This window comes from Colobus angolensis, unplaced genomic scaffold (genome assembly GCF_000951035.1).
Source record: "Colobus angolensis palliatus isolate OR3802 unplaced genomic scaffold, Cang.pa_1.0 Scaffold36, whole genome shotgun sequence".
NCBI classification, from domain to species: domain Eukaryota; kingdom Metazoa; phylum Chordata; class Mammalia; order Primates; family Cercopithecidae; genus Colobus; species Colobus angolensis.
Window position 1 is genome coordinate 6,287,310 of NW_012116932.1, and position 16,257 is coordinate 6,303,566.

General features: G+C 46.1%; 1 protein-coding gene across 1 annotated transcript in view; it reads right to left on the minus strand.

The window, feature by feature from the left end:
• The window catches only part of ITGA9 (integrin, alpha 9), a 372,615-nt gene that overhangs the window by 327,242 nt on the left and 29,116 nt on the right, over nucleotides 1–16,257 (minus strand). The window contains exons 4-5 of the mRNA XM_011953420.1: nucleotides 9,740–9,807; nucleotides 644–773 (exon numbers count right to left, since the gene is read on the minus strand). Of these exons, the coding sequence (XP_011808810.1) occupies nucleotides 644–773; nucleotides 9,740–9,807 (198 nt within the window). The remainder of the gene's footprint in view (nucleotides 1–643; nucleotides 774–9,739; nucleotides 9,808–16,257) is intronic.

A 16,257-nucleotide genomic window follows, 5' to 3' on the forward strand; every position in this document is an offset into this window, starting at 1 on the left:
TTAGGGCATGAATTAAAGAAAAGAGTCTTGTAATTGTCATCTACACAAGCAAAGACAGCCTATGTCTCTTCTTAAATTGGCCTGGACCTTGCCCCAGTGTCATTCTGCCTGATAGCTAAATTAAATTGTGTCTATCTTCTTTCCCGAAGATTGAAAGACTTAAGAAAATAAGAGATATTTTTCTGAGCCTTTAATTAACCTTCAGCATTAGGTTGCCATCTGTCATGATAATTTCTAGTTCTTATCTTTCTATTTGCAACCAGTTTTATGACGAGAATACAAGGACTCCTTCCAAAGGGACACCCAAGGAAAATCAAGACTCCATCACACTCATTTGTACCTGACCATCTGAACTTCGACAATTGATAAAATGAGAAAATAAAATGTTTATTTCCCTGGAGGTTCAACTGTCAGCTCTTTAATTAAAGCATAGTTTTAATTCAGTTCCCTCCTTGGTTTTCCTCTCTACCTTCTGTGTGTGGAGCTAGATGTGAAGATGCCCTGGCTAAAGATGTAAGTCATTAGAACAACAGGCGTCAAAGCCAACTAACTCCTCTTTCCAACAATAAAGCAATAATTTGTGAATCTGGTGGGAATCACACCCATTTCCCCTTTCTTACCTGTTCTCTCCCCGAGTACTCACCCAGGTAGGTGTACCGCCTGTTCATGATCACTTCGTCGTTCAGTTTTAAGTACGTGTTGTCAGTAAGGTTCAGCACTTTGACGGTTCCAGCCCAATAAAATGACCCTGGGGCACCCATCACCACCAGCTCCTACCAAAAAGAAATCCAATGGTAAGCAGAGAAGGAAGTGAGGAGGGGAGAGGAGGGGAGTGCAGTGAGAACCACAGTCACAACAAAGGAGAAATTTCTCACACCAAGAACTTTTTTTCTCCCGCTAAGCAACAAAAACACATTTCACCAGATTCACCAGCATTATGGAATCTATTATACAGATGGGATTATCAGAACTAAAGATGTAGGCCGGGCGCGGTGGCTCAAGCCTGTAATCCCAGCACTTTGGGAGGCCGAGACGGGCGGATCACGAGGTCAGGAGATCGAGACCATCCTGGTTAACACGGTGAAACCCCGTCTCTACTAAAAAATACAAAAAACTAGCCGGGCGAGATGGCAGGCGCCTGTAGTCCCAGGTACTCGGGAGGCTGAGGCAGGAGAATGGTGTGAACCTGGGAGGCGGAGCTTGCAGTGAGCTGAGATCCGGCCACTACACTCCAGCCTGGGCGACAGAGCGAGACTCCGTCTCCAAAAAAAAAAAACTAAAGATGTGAAGAGACTGAGCAAGGTGACAGAATTCACGACAGGCCAGGCCCCTATTCTATCCACAATGAGACCACACACATTTCCTCAACTTTACATCAGGCTCTAACAAAGAAATGACAAACAGCTGACATTGACCTCAACCACAGACTCTGGGAAGCACCACTCATGAAAAGCAGCAAGCAATACCGCACCCTGCCTGGACTTCAGGCTCACCATCCAACAACTCCCCCACCCTGATGCGTGGCAAGAGGAAACTGTGCACTAGTACTCCAGGGAATCCCCTCCAAACCACACTCAAGACCCTCTCAGGGACGTTCTAGAACATGGTTTTCCGATCATTATCGTCTACTGTAAACTTGGAAGAACAAAACCAAGAGACCAGAGAGGTCAACTAAGGAAGGACACAAACTGGAAGAGAAGACCGCAGGCAGCAAAAGACAGTATCACTGTTAAAAATGGACTCAAGGCCGGGTGCAGTGGCTCACGCCTACAATCCCAGCACTTTGGGAGGCCAAGGCGGGCAGATCACTTGAGGTCAGGAGTTTGAAACCAGCCTGGCCAATATGGTGAAACCCTGTCTCTACTAAAAATACAAAAATTAGCCGGGCATAGTGGCACATGCCTGTAATCCCAGCTACTCAGGAGGCTGAGGAAGGAAAATTGCTTGAACCCAGGATGTGGAGGTCTCAGTGAGCCAAGACTATGCTACTGCACTCCACCCTGGGCGACAGAGCAAGACTCTGTCAAAAACAAACAAACAAAAAAACCCAGACTCAAGAACATAAGAGGTTCAACACACAGCTGTCTTCAGCATTCAGACCGGTGGAAATGGTCAACAGGCCTGACGGCATGTTGGTGCCGCAGAACCATCACCAATGCTGATGATAACCCTAAGTTCCCAGAAATGATTTGGTTACCCAAGGAAGTCAGCACAGATATCTGCTGGGGTTTTCCCCTGGGTGATAAGATAATGGGAACCAATCAACGCATCCCCTGCACTCTCATTCCCAAAGTTTATTTCCTTTGTATTTTTCCAAATTCTGGACCAGACTGTTTTCCAAGAGTGTAGGACTCAGACAAAATTCAACACTATCCACTCTTTCAACCACATTAGGGTCCTCTCCTGCCACTGCCTCCTGAGACTGCATGCCTAGGACACTCTAAACTAATCCTGGTCTTCGGAGCTCCCTCTGCTCTTTCTATCTACATCTGTGCAATGCCCTCATACTTCCTCTGCTTGTGTAACCCTTTCGCAGTATTCAAAACTCAGTTGAAATATAGGTGAATCCTAGACCAAATGTTGATGAGAAAAAAATGACTCAATTCATAGGAAGTTCTAGAATCAGCAAAACCAATCCACAGTGATGGAAGTCAGATCGGTGTGTGCCCGGAGTAAAGTGGAGGAGCATTGTCTGCAAAGGGGCATGAGGAACTTTCCGAAGTGATGGACATGTTCTCATCTTCATTCAGGCAGAGACAACATGGTATACACATTTGTCAAAACTCATCGAACTCTGCATTTAAAATAGTGTATTTTATTGTATTAATATTTTTAATAATCTTCATTTTTAAAAAATTCCAGAACAGTGATTAAACACTAACAAGGAAGTCATCGCATAAAAACACAAAACGTGCTCATGAGATGACATCTGACAAGCATTAAGACAAAGCTCCCATTGTGCAGAGGCTGTGCTGGAGCTAGAAGGCAGGCTGTGCTTGTATCCATCAGAGGTCCCTGGCTTTCAGTCCTTCCTTCCCCCAACAGGGAATCCCTACTTTTGGATTACCTACTTTCTAAAGTTTCGACACTGCACTAAGAAATAATCAGAATTATTTTTCCAATGAAATCAGTAAGTTTTCACTCAATAATATTTATTGAGCACCTGCTATTATGTCTCAGAGTTCACACTAGATATAAAGATAAATAAAGTCCCTTTGTAAATCATTCTTGGGGTAAGACAGCATGGTAATGTGCAAAGTATTTCAGAAAAAATTCTATGAAAACAGGTTAAAATCAACAAAATTTCTAGTGGAAACCCTTCAGCTATAGACAAAACTCCAAAGATACTAGTAGGTCATGAAGGCTCATGGGGAGAACAGACGCTGTGCAGGTCAAGTCTCTCACTGCTGAAACCCACCTGACCTTCCCCTGAGCCTTCAGAGTTTCCCCGCACCCTGCCCGTCGGTCACCCACATATATTTCAGAAACAGATCTTTTCAGGTTCATCTCCCTCTGCAGAGATGACCCCATGCACTGGCAGAAGCTGCTGGCTTCTGACAAGTCCTTGGAGGCTAGATCCTGCCACGGAGATTTAGAATTTCTGAAAACAATTCATAAAGTCACCACTGAATTCTCAGGGAGCAAGTGTCTGCAAAAGCCAGAAGTATCTAAAGAAAAAGATAGAGAGGAGGATAGAGCCTGCAGGCAAGAGGACAATGCTTTAAACAATAAGTTTTATGGTTAATTTGGGGAAGAACCTTAACAAAGGGTAGGGCAGGAACAGAGATGGAAGAAAAGCCACTAGATTCTCAACAGAATGGTTTGCTTTTTGATAATTCGGGAGGGTGTAGACAAGAAATGACTGTTGAGGAGCACTTCATTGTAAGGTTTTGAGATCCTACCGCCCTTGAAGGAAGCTGTTGATGATAAGCCAGATGTTCCCAGGGGTATCTCATTGTTTTATAAAAATAGATGGCTTTCTGCAGTCAGGACTCTCCACTGGGAAACACAGCAGAGCATCCATCCATTCATTCTTTTTACACTCATCTGTCCTGCATAAGAGACCGGGCTAGTTCTAGAAAGAGTATAAGAAACACAAGTGATAAGTTCATCAGAGGAGAGAGACTCTTTTTCCTGGCCTTGAGCTTGGAAAGGAATTTGTAATAAGCATCCAAATAGAATACAAAGGGCACCGAAGAACCTAATGAGCAACCTCCTGAGCCCCAGATGTATGTACAGTGCAGAGCTTTCTCCACCTGCGGCTTTGCACAGGCCAAAGCTTTGAGCATCAGCCCAGGCCTGCAAAGGCTCTTTGGGACATTGGGGGCGGGGATGGGATATGTTGCTTTCTGATGACTTAGACTAACCCAGGATAAAAGTTAAAAAATGTATGCCTACCATACCACTGCATCCCCTCTCAAACATTACCAACAGGGTAAGATAAAGTCATTCCTCTCTTCAAAAACCTTTAAAACCAACAGCTCTTGTTTTTACCACTCCCCTCCATCCCACCCCCAGTGCTCACACCCCTCTCCCTTCAGTCTATACTAAATAAAACAGGGCCAAGCCTGCGACCCTCAGAGCTGAGGCTGAAGGGAGGGACAGTGCCTTCCTGGAAATACCTCATATTTGTTTTTTTCTGTTCACTATGGATGATGCTTGTGACCTTTCTGGTGCTGTTCACAAGTGCTAGGAAAAAGTGACCAATACTTAGCTCAGCTCCCCACCACCCAGGAACAGCCAGTGTCAATGTCACACACACAAATGAAAGCTGCCCCAAGCAAAGGCCACCACTACCTAAATCACATTTATGGAATCCCATGTATAAGCAATGCACCTTTTTCCCAAGACGCATTTATTAGCAGAACCCCTAGAGGGACCAGGGCATCTAGGTGTGCCTGGAAGAAGCCATACATTTCTTCTGTGTACTGCAAGTTGGCATGAGCAGCTGGGCAGGAGAGTGCCTAGGATCTACAACAGAAGTCCGTGCTGAACAAACTGCCACCCAAGTGTCTCCAGGCTTCTGCAGCAGGCACGAACGCCAGCCCCGTTGGTCCAAATTCTCGCTTGCTGCTAAGCAGTATCTACTACCTCTGTTAGCCTCATCTACAAAAATAAATAAACTTCCCAGGAAATTCTCTCTAATCCTCAATGACAGGCTAAAACTCAGGTGGTATCCATAGCTCAGAGGGCTTTGTTAAGCTCAGGGTCACTGACCTGCAGGTCAAGCAGGTACCTTAGGCCAAAATATTTTGGGGCAACATAGCTATTGTGTCCAGAAGGACACAGATCCATGTCCAGTTTGGGCAGCAGCTGTCTGCCCTGTGAGGGGACATCAGCTCACAAAAAAGACAAACAACCCAAGTGATGAGGTCAGCAAGAGGGCAGAGGAGGGGAGCCATGCTGGCCTGGCCCCTTCAATCACATTTCCTGCTCAGCCACAAACAGCTGAACTTCCAGAAACAAGGCAGGCAGTGAGTTCAAAGACCTCCTCTTTAAGGAGGCCAAAAGCCTGGGAACCGAAGCGGAGGCCAAAGTCCAAAGTGGCCAGGAGACAGCAGGCCGGGGTCAGAGGACACAGTGGCGCCCAGAGGGGCTGCCTTCCCACTCACACCACCCACCCACCCCGGCCACTCTGTACACCCACCATGTCCCCACTTTGCTGTACCATGAGAGCACAGCCAGCACAGGCTGACACCCCATGGTTCCCTCAGGCTCTAAATCCTAGAGCCTGGATTTCAGCAGGTCTTCTGTTCTTCTGGTCACCCTGAGCTTGCACAGCCACCTGGACTTCCCCTCCACACCCCTGCCCCGCCGGCTCCTCCTACCACTCCCTGCCTCCACCCAGCCCAATGCCTGACTTGCCAGCAGCTGCGGCTAACATAATGACACTTTCCTCCTGGGAACACTTTCTCTCTCGGCTCTCTGTCAACATCTCTGTTGAGTTCTGATGTCTCCCATCAATCTAGCTTCTCCTCCCATCTAAAGGGAGGGGTCTCCCCCACGCCCCACAATAAGCATACTCATCCCCTAAGAGAGTCATGAGCAACAGCCAAATCTAAGTTTCTACCCCAGGCAGGACTCCAGTCCCTAAGTCCAAATGTCCTCTAAAAACATCACACACTCCATGTATCTGCAAGCAGACTTGGCAGTTTACATCTCTCATTGGGTTCTTTCTCAGGGAACCCCTTTCCACCAGGGGCACCACGATTCTCCAGAAGCCTGGCTCAAACCCTCCTTCCTCTACCCCACAGCTCCCTGGCCACCCAGCCCCTTGACACCTCCTTCATATTCTCTGCCTCCCCCAATCATTTTGATTCCTTAAGCTTCCCCCTGGCCTGTCCTATTGCTTCACGGCTGGACCACATCATGGCTTCCTACCAGGCCTCCCTTCAGGCCCTTCCACTCCCAAGGTTCTGGGCAAACCCAGCCCAAATAGCCTTTCTTTCAACACTGCCTCTGCCAGTGTGTCACCTGCTTGTGAACTTACAGTGGTTCCCTACTGCCTATTGACTCAAGTCACACGATACTAGACAGGTCTGTTGGAGGAACAACAACCATACTTGTTACACGATCTAAATGTTTACTGAGATGGAAGAAGAGTGAAGTTGCCACATGGCAGGATGGCATTTCAACGGGGAGAGGAAAAGTTGTTTAACAAACCAGTATCAGAACAACCAACTATATATTTAGAAAAATAATGTAGTTTCTATCACACAATGTATATAACACAAATTCCAGAAAGATTAAAGATAGAAATCGTTTTTAAAAACAACCTATGAAAGTGCTATTAAAAATATAAGTATATTAAAAATATAAGTATAAAATATGAGAGTTTGTTCAGCCCAGACTTCTGTTGTAGATCCCGGGCACTCTTCTGCCCAGCTGCTCATGCCAACTTGCAGTGCACATAAGGAATAACCTTCCTAAGAGAGAAGTTTAGAATCTGGGGGAAAAAAAAGACTGATAGATTTGACCAACTGTGTATGTTTATTGCCAGGATGATAAAGACACTATAGGCAAACTTAAAAGATAACAAAAAGGCTGATGAAAAATTGTATATCAGGTGAAAAACACATATATCAGGTAAGAGATTAGTGTTGAAAATATGCAACAAGTTCCTAAAAACCAGGAAAACAACAACAACAACAAAAGAGAATAACATACTAAGAACATAAACAGGCAACTTCCAAGAAAACAAGTACAAATGGTCAATATTTTAAAAGGATATTAAACGACATTAATAATCAGGGAAAGTGACATTAAAATGAGATATTTTTTCATAACAAAAATTTAAAGTCTGAGGGAGAGAAGATAGAGACAGACGCAATGCAGGGGAGTGTCAACTGGTAAACATGTCTGAAGTGCAATTTGCCAACATGTATCAAATTCAAATCTGAGTGCCTTTTGACCCAGCAGTTCCTCCATTAGTGTCTCTTCTAAAGAAACACTTGTGTACAGAGCCACGTGAATGGATCTCCAGTGCAGTGCCACCAGTGGGAGTCTGGCATGTCCTAGCAGCAGCTGAAAATACCATGTAGTGGGTGAGGTAGGAGATGAGCCTGGAAAGGCAGGAAGGCTGGGAGGCCAAGGGAAGGCATGTGCATTTCATTCTAAGTAGGATGAGAAGACACTAGAAAGTTCTGAGCAAGGGTGCACCATGATATTTTTCTTGTTTGTAAAAGGTGGTTCTGGCTGCCATATGGGGATCTGTCTGTCCAGAGGCAAGGGTGTAAGCAGGACGGTAGAAGGGTTCCACAGTGGGCTGGGAGCAAGACAACTGTGGCTTAGATTTGTGGGGTGGCAGAGGATGTGGAGAGCAATGGATGTCATTGTTAGAGGTTTTGAGGGCATAGGAGGTAGTGGGACTTGCAAGGTAGCTTAGAAGTAGGAGAGTGAGGTGAGAGAAGAATCTTTAAATTTGGCCTCAATGGCTAGGAATGGTGCCATTCCCAAGGCATAGAACTCTGTCGACTGTCATAAAAATGATTCTCCAGTGAAGTAAGAATCACTGAGGGTGTGGAATGGGGATTGGAGGGTAGCATCTCCTATTTATTGGTTTGAGAGTGAAAATAATAAAACTTCTGACTTTCTGCCTTTTCTTGCTTGCTTTCTGAATCAGACACTATGAATTTGCCAACTGTCTATCTTCTCTTTGGATTTAAACAGCAGTTTCTGAAATGCAGGTGGGCAGTCTTGCTCCTGACTCAGGAGGCGCCCTCATTTTGGAAGCCAGAGAGCACCCTTCATCCTCCCTCCACCCCCCATGTCCCATGCCCTCCCCCAGCTCTCTGCCGTCCTGGAGTGAGGGAAAGAGAGATGGCCTCAGAGAGCCAAGTCCAGGGGCCAGGATGAGGAGCTTTAGATTCTAATCCTCCAGTGACTGGGAAGCCTCGGAGTCAGAAGGATGGGTTTCACATGAAGGCCCCTGGGGCTGGTATGCAGAAAGCACACTGCACAGGTCAGAATGGATGCAGGCTGGGTGATAAAAGTGTTCTAACCTAGCCCGTGGTGACGGGTGCACAACACTGAATGCACTGATGCCGCTGAACTACACTTTAAAGTGGTGACTTTTATAATATGTGTATTTTACCACAATTTTTTAAAAAGCATAATAGAGGTAAGAAGACCAGTCAGGGCCAGCGTAGCTCCAGGTGCTGGTGGTGGCCTTTCTAGAAACATGATGGTGATAATGGAGGCGACTGTATTGATAATAAAAGCTGTCATATTTGGGATGTGTTTTGGAGGCTAAAACAACAGGATTGCAGATGAATTAGAAGTAAAAAGGACTCTTGTTTTGGCCTGAGCAACCACATAGATGGACAGTGCCAGCAGGCAGTCATGAAAGTGTTTGAGAGAGGAGGAATTAATATGAAGGGCAAACTTACAGTAAGTAAGAATGACACAAGAAAACAGTCCCTAAAAATGTACTACCAGCCAAAAGTCATGATACTACCGCAAGGGCCCATAAGCATGCAGGTGTCCTGTCCTTCAGAATCTGGGAAAGGGAATGGTTAGAGTTGTGTGTAAAACCAAGTCTCTCAGGCCAGGTGTGGTGGCTCAGCCTGTAATTCCACCACTTTGGGAGGCCAAGGCAGGCAGATCTCCTGAGGTCAGGAGTTTGAGACCAGCCTGGCCAACATGGCGAAACCCCATCTCTACTAAAAATACAAAAATTAGCCGGGTGTGGTGATGGGCACCTGTAACCAGGAGGCTAAGGCAGGAGAATTACTTGAACCCAGGAGGCGGAGGTTGCAGTGAGCCGAGATCACGCCACTGCACTCCAGCCTGAGCGACAGAGCGAGACTCTGTCTCAAAAAAACAAACAAGTCTCTTCACTAAGGAGAGAGGGCCACTAGGAGGGGATGCTTACACGCTTCTTGTATCTGCACAGCCACCAACGATGGGGCACAACCTGACTGAATGTTGTCTCACTCACACATCCCTGAATCGACTCCTTCCCCAGGTCTCAGAGTCAAGCGGACTCCTATAGAAATCATCAAATGGGGGTAGCCTCCAGATGAGCCAGCCCACCTCCTCTGCCCAGTGGTCTCTGGCCAGCTGGTGCCCCCCTGGCAGATTGAAATAGCCTCTTCCGGTGTAAGGACCAGAATCTGCGCCCTCGAAGCTCATGTATCTGGGACTCCAGAAGTCCCACCTCTAAGAGCTGCCAAAATCACATAAGCAGGGAAATGAACACCCACAAGAGAACAGAAATGCCCCGACAGCAGACACCCACCTCGGTGAAGAAGCCCGCTATCCCAGCCTGGCAGGAGCCGTGTTCCTCTCCGTACTTCTTCTTATACTCTAGGGGGAAGGAAGGAGAGAGAAGCAAACCACAGCCATGTCAGTGTGTGCCAGCTGTGCGTGGAGCCAGCAGAGCCAACCAGCCACTTCCCGCGAGTACTGCAGCAGGCCGGGCCCAGGGATGCCGTCCAGACTGGGGTGAGGAAGCAAAGTCTCAGGAATCCACCAGACCTCAAAAATCCAGGCTGTGGTGCCATCGGGTAGGGAGGCTGCCCAGCACCCCAGCAGACTTCCTCCCCTCGTGTGCGAGAAAGAGGAGCAGTAGCCACAGTCATTAAGTGGGAGGCTGGTAACAATTATTTCATTTACTTCAGAAGGGACAGAGATCCCTCGCAGGCCCAAGGAGCTGAAAACATGACCCAGAAATGGAATGATGTGGCCATCCCAGTGTGGAATCTCCTGGATGAAGACCAACCCTCCCTAAAAGAGGCTTTGGATGCCTCCTATCATTCAAAAAGAAACAAGCTGTCGGCAGAGGACTGCAAGAAGAAGGGACTCCTCTGGCATTAGGCTGCACTATTGCTGTGTGGAAGGAAAGGGGGAAGATCTCTCCAGGTGGAAAGAAAACTAATAGATAAGCTCTTCTCCTCCTCCATCCCCTCAGCTCACAACACTGCTACCCAACAAATGGGGGCATTCCGCCGCTGCAGTTTTAATTTTAAGTTGGCAAGGAAGAGGGGGAAACTTTTGACAAGTGCTTAGCATGTTCCAGGCACTGTGTTAGCTGTCTCCAGGCATATCATTTCACTGGTCCCTCATCCCTAGGAACCCATATCCCCACTGGTTAACAGGTAAGAATACTGAGGCTCAGAGAGGTTAAGTGAATTGTCTAAGGTCACGCAGCTCTAGTAAATGGCAATGCCAGGATTCTACCTCAGCTTGGACTTAGAAACCCATTCCTTCACCTCTGTAGCCCATCAAAGGTTCTGCAAAGTGAGTGACTAAAAATACCCAGGGAAGTGACTGGATGTTGGAAATCATTTCATGGGTAAAGTCAAGGAGGTGGAGAGATGTTCAGAGTGACTCAAATGAATCACACGTGAGGCTGACATTGCTGGAGATCTTCCACAGGCCACCCCTGGGCACCCTCAGGCCAGGGCTACCCAACAAACAACCCAGTGACCCTGTACCACCCCCTGGGCTCCTGGCAAGTCTCTGGTGCCATTAAAAGCAGTATCATTATTTTTGAAACGCAAAATACAAAGGAACAATGAAACTATGATTGCAACACAGTGCCACTTCCTGCAGTTCTGAGTGTCTACTCCAGGCAAGGGGAAAAAGGGCCCTGGGGAAATATACAGAGTAATTCAGTTTCTAACAACACTCACCACAGAGCCTAGTAACATTTTCCAGTAAGTGGCCATTAACTGACTGCTAAATGACAAAGAATGTCAATTGAGTTACTCCTCTTCCACGCAGGGCAAAATCAGTTCTCCCGCCTTGTCCTGTTATTATAAGGACAACTGCTAGACCTGCCAGAAAGCAGCCCAGTAACAAAAGGACCTTGTTTGTTCCCTGCAGAACCTTGCACCAGGGCTGGGAGTGAGACTAGTGCAAAGCAATGAACAAATCCTGCATCAAATTGCATAATAGCAAGAAATAATACAAATTAATAATAAGTCCTGCATCAAATAGCACAATGGCAAAAAGGATCAAAATGTCTCAACCTAAACAGTTACATATTAAACGTGAAAAGTCTGGCTAAAAGCATATCCATCCACTGACTATAGAGACTAAACACCCAATTGTAACTCTTGAAAAAATGAAACATACAAAGGAAATTCAGACCCCATGAGCTGAATGAAACTATAGTGCAAGATACACCACCAGTTCAGACTCATAAATTTCTGACATGAATAGGAATTGTGTGGGACTCTTTGATCTTTTAAAGCAGTCTCAAGGCCTCTTTATGACAAGGCCTCCAAAAAACAGGAGATTTGAGAACTTCGGTGCCTTCCTCAACTTCCTCCCCAAACTGTATTTGATGTGGTCTATGTTCAGAGCACGACCTGGGGTTTCTGAGGTGGCGACAGCCTCACTGGAAGCTAAGAGTACCCCACTTCTGGCCCACGCTAAAGGCCAGCAAGGGGAAGCCCTTAAAGGCACCCCTGTTTCAGGCAGCATGAAGCACTGTTTTCAGGCCAGCCTCCGCCTCTCCAAGCTGGGACTGCCCCACCAGAGGTCTGAGGGCCTGGGACACACATGGAAGTGGGTACCATCACTGACTTTCACATTTCTGAAACCCCAAGTCTAACCTGCCTTCTCAGGATGCTCTAGGGTAAGGAATCAAACAATGGGGCCCCCTGACTGGCTCCTATAACCAAGTCCAGATCGGAGGGTAGGCCGTGTCTCAGCATCCCAGAAACTTCTGTGACTCTGTCATTAATCCCTTCAAGGTAGAGTAGGATCCAGTTCTAAACCTTCTACCACCTACCCAATCCCTGCCACACACACTTTGGGGGTAGTTGTGGGGCCTGGCAAGTCTAGTCTAGGAAAGTTAGTGGGTGTTATTGGATTGGACAGTTTCACATTCCACGCCTTCCATGGCCTGGCCACAGGCATGCTTTCCATTGTTTTTACTCCTTTGAATGCTACTTCTGTGAGTTAAGGGCACCACTATTATTTTAACCTGATTGCTTCATATACATGTCAAGAGGGCAGGTTGAGGTTTCTCCCTAATCTATCTTCTAAATGTTCATGTATGGACCTTTCTTCCCCCAAAGAGTATGTACATAGGGTTATTCTGCCATACTCATATCTAAAAAACTTAAAAATACAACTTAATTTTGCTTGTCTAGACCTGAGATGGCAGGACAGCCTATATCACAAAGCTATGGGAAGGGAGGTAGGTGCAGAGAGAGGCAAGCGGCTGCCCCCCAAACAACACCCCCAGCAAGCCCGGGTCACACACCCTCCCTCCATTGACAAGTGCAGGAAGTGCAGGGTGGAGGGACCTGGGAGGGGGTGGGGGTGACCTCCAGTCTTCTGTGTTCCCAGGAAGAACTTTTCCTGCACAAACACAAAGGCTGTGGGGCCCAGCAGTTGGCTGCTCCTGGGCATGTCCACTCGGTCTCCAAATGCCCCCAGGGACATGGCCCTGCAGAGAGAACTACAACAGCTAGTGCCCTCTCCACTACTGAACAAAACATTTATCCACCTCAAAGAAGCAGGGGAAAAGCAGGCTTTGCCTGACAGCAGCTCACAGGCACTGTAACAAACCTAACTCTTAAATTTGGGGAAGTTGGCCAGCGTGGTGGCTCACACCTGTAATCCCAGCACTTTGGGAGGCCGAGGCAGGCAGATCACTTGAGTCCAGGAGTTGAAAATCAGCCTGGGGAACAAAGTGAGACCCCCATCTCTACAGAAATACAAAAATTAGCTGGACGTGGTGGTGCACACCTGTAGTCCCAGCTACTCAGAAGGCTGAGGTGGGAGGATGGCTTGAGTCTGGGAGGCAGAGGTTGCAGTGAGCCACGATCACACTGCTGCCCTCCAGCCTGGGCAACAGAGCCAGATCTGGTCTCAAAAAAAAAATAGGGGAAGCCAAATCCCAGACCCAAAATATAGGGTTGAACAAGGGGACTTAGAAGTCACTTAGAGAAGCTGGAACCAGGTTATAGAACTCTTTCTGCCATGGGTGGGTTTTAATTACTTGGCCTGCATTACAGGCTTTAATTCATTACGTTGTATGGCTCCTCCATCCTAAAAATGGGAGTATTTTCCTTGGTTTAGCTGCTGGTTTTATTAAGCCCTGTCTAAACAGAAGGCAATTCAGAGAGGAAAAAAATACTGGTTTCCAAATGTTCACAATCTGCAACTCAATGCATGGAGCCTACATTAACGAATGTAATTCAAGTAGACCACCAATCGGGTGGGATCACTTCCTGCACCCTTTCCAAAAGGCCAGGATAAAACCATTCCACAGAAAGATCAAGATTCACATACAGCATAACATATATTTTTCCTAATAATCTCCCTGTGTATTACCCATTTGAGAAAGTTTCATCTTTCAAAGCTTAACACATCAATTTTATAATTATTTTTCTGTAATTCTTTAGCTTAGCTATAAAACAAAATATTGGGGGGAAAATAGCTTGCCAATCTTTATTCTGATTTTCACCATGGAGTTGTTAGATATATGAACTCCAAGTTTCTCTTCAAAGAATCAGTATGTCACTATGTTCAGCTCTCTTATTCTTTGATTCTCCATTTTAAAGTTTAACTTCCTGATTCTCTTCGGCTCCCTTGCCTCTAGTTTCAGTAAACAACTTTCCCGTCAGTTCTCATCAGTAGTTCACATCTGTTCCCCTGGTCACCTGCTTTGACCTGAGTCACCCTGGTTACCTGCTCCATTTTGAGTCACCCCTGGTCACCTGCTCTGACCTGAATCATCCTGTGTCACCTGTTATGTAACCACCCTTCCCACTGAACTACTCACCCCGCCACTCAGGATCATACTCCTACTCTCTTTAAAAGAGCCAATTGGAATTAGCTTAGATTGTGTGGTCCAACCCCAGGAAACAGGGGAACGACACAGCAGTAGGGGCTACCTGCATCAGGAATAAGAATCCCTGCCCCTCCCCTGTCCAGGTGTGCTCTCACCATTATTCCATCCACGAATCACATCCTTCTATAGAAGTAAAAATTGTCTTACTGAGAAAATTAAATTTATGTTCGAGTGCTATTTCATTGTGGCACTGAGGAACAAGCATTTTGTTTCTAACAAAGTGGCAAATCTAAATAACTGATAATTATATAATACAGGAAACAATGCATTTGGGCAGACAGAGCTCTAGTAATTAAAAGGGCAATTAAACAGAAAAATGAAGAGAGAATAAAACTACCCTCAGTTTACAAGGGACCACCATGTAAATGGGGAAAAAAAACATAAATAAACTAAACAGCTAGGTTAAAGAGGAAGGGAGAACATTTTATGAAAATAATTGATGACTAAGCTATGGTGTGCATTAAACACAAAGTGCATAAAGCCAGAAACTCAGAATTAAATGAGAGAAAGATTTTAAAGGGGGAAAAGATCTTCAGGGAATGCCTAATAACTCTAACTCTATCCATTTATTTACAAATGGAATATTTTTGCTCAGAAAGAGCAAGTGGTTTGTTTAAAGCCATACCGCTGATTAGCCTCAGCGTCAAGACCCAAGAGCCAGGCTCCCAACTTCCAGTCTGCTTCTGCCACTCCCTTACGCTTCACAATGCACATTTCCAGTGAAAACATTCTTAGCATTCAAACAAAATGTTTTATAAACAGATAAATAGATAAATGTGGGGCACATACATACAATGGAATATTATTAAATATTCCTTCCTTTGAAAAGGAAGAAAATTCTGACAGATGCTACAGTGTGGATATACCTTGAGGACATCATGCTAAGTGACACAAGTCAGTCACAAAAGGGCACATATTGTATGATTTGACTTACATGAGGTGTCTAGAGTAGCCAAATTCAGAGACAAAGTAGAATGGCGGTTGCCAGGGACTAGGGAAAGCAGGGAATGGGAAGTTCATGTTTAATGGGTACAGAGTTTTAGTTTGGGGTGATGCAAAAGTTCTGGGGATGGATGGTGGTGATAGTGGCACGGCAGTGTGAATGTACATAATGCTACAGAACTGTACACTTAAAAATGGTTAAAATGGTAATTTTTATGTTATTTATTTTTTAAAATAATATATATATTTTTTTTGAGACAGAGTCTCATTCTGTCGCCCACGATGGAGTGCAGTGGTGCAATCCTGGCTCACCACAACCACCGCCTCTCGGATTCAAGTTAATCTCGTGCCTCACCCTCTCAAGTAGCTGGGATTACAGGTGCCACCACCACGCCCAGCTAATTTTTGTATTTTTTAGTAGAGGCAGGGTTTCACCATGTTGGCCAGGCTGGTCTCGAACTCCTGACATTACGTGATCTGCCAGCCTCGGCCTCCCAAAGTGCTAGGATTACAGGCATAAGCCACCGTGCCTGGCCAATAATTTGTTAATATTACCAAAAAAGGAGTTTTGTAATCTTTAAAGCATTCCCTTTACCCAGAACTTAGCAACCCATTTTGCCAACTCCCTACTTCAGCAGCAAGTAACAATACAGGCACATAGACATTAAGAATGCTGGTGTCCTAGGGAGCAAGATGGCCGAATAGGAACAGCTCCAGTCTCCAACTCCCAGCGCGAGCGACACAGAAGACCGGTGATTTCTGCATTTTCAGCTGAGGTACTGGGGTCATCTCACTGGGGAGTGCCAGACAATCGGTGCTGGTCAGCTGCTGCAGCCCAACCAGCGAGAGCTGAAGCAGGGCGAGGCATTGCCTCACCTGGGAAGCACACAGGGGAAGGGAATGGGGCTGAGACACACAACACCTGGAAAATCGGGTAATTCCCACCCCAATACTGCGCTTTAAGCAAACGGGCACACCAGGAGATTATACCCACACCTGGC